This window comes from Garra rufa, chromosome 11 (assembly GCF_049309525.1).
Source record: "Garra rufa chromosome 11, GarRuf1.0, whole genome shotgun sequence".
Classification (NCBI taxonomy): Eukaryota; Metazoa; Chordata; class Actinopteri; order Cypriniformes; family Cyprinidae; genus Garra; species Garra rufa.
The window spans coordinates 33,302,837-33,303,627 of NC_133371.1; the positions used below are offsets into that span (position 1 = coordinate 33,302,837).

The following is a 791-nucleotide window of genomic DNA, read 5'->3' on the forward strand; positions in this document are numbered from 1 at the left end:
ATTTACTAGAAATTTCAGAGTGAAAATTGTTTATACACCAATTTTCTGTGTATATATGTGTTTACGCTAGTAAAAGTTGCTTGTTTCAATATTTGAGGTACTCAAAATACTTCACACATTCTTCTCACCATGGAAATGTGAAAAAATACTTCCATCTGTGACATAATAATAGATGTCTCATAAAGAGTTTTAATAAGTATGATTTAATTACATTGGAAGAAAAATAAATATACATTGAATAAATAAATAAATATAATAAACTCTTGAATTGACTGCTGTTTTATTTACATCGTCCACCCCATAATGAAGAAGGAGGGATTGACTTCTGAAGCACATAAATAAATAAAGATTTAGCTAAAACAGAACATACAATTACTATATTAATACTATGACATTGAAAACAGACACATATTCACAAAATGTAAAAATGTCTTTCCGTTGCTAGGTCTTGGGCATCAGTAATACAGACTTCTCTTTAGAATGTATGGCCGTCTTGATTTATTGGTGCGTAGTTGCCTTTTAAGTATATATGGAGATTTCCTCTTCAGTGGACTGTCGCTGTTTTGGTCCAGCTCCAGATATTCTTGGTCGTCTTGAAGCTGAAATGAAAGACAGAATGTTTAAGATGTTTCCCCCATGCCACTCAGATTATTACAGGGCTGAAAATCACAGCAATTGGGTGGACAATGCTGTCAATCAACTGCCATGTCCTGACTGATGCTCAGTTCGTCGCCTGGCTCTTTCTAATCATTTCTCCTCAGTGCTGCACTGAAGTGTGCTTGAATAAGATG

General features: G+C 34.3%; 1 protein-coding gene across 1 annotated transcript in view; it reads right to left on the reverse strand.

Annotated features, from left to right (window-relative positions):
- Positions 1 to 222: 222 nt before the first annotated feature.
- Positions 223 to 791, reverse strand: part of nts (neurotensin) — a 3,588-nt gene continuing 3,019 nt past the window's right edge. Inside the window, exon 4 of the mRNA XM_073849943.1 lies at positions 223 to 599. Within this exon, the coding sequence (XP_073706044.1) occupies positions 456 to 599 (144 nt within the window). The 3' untranslated portion in view covers positions 223 to 455. The remainder of the gene's footprint in view (positions 600 to 791) is intronic.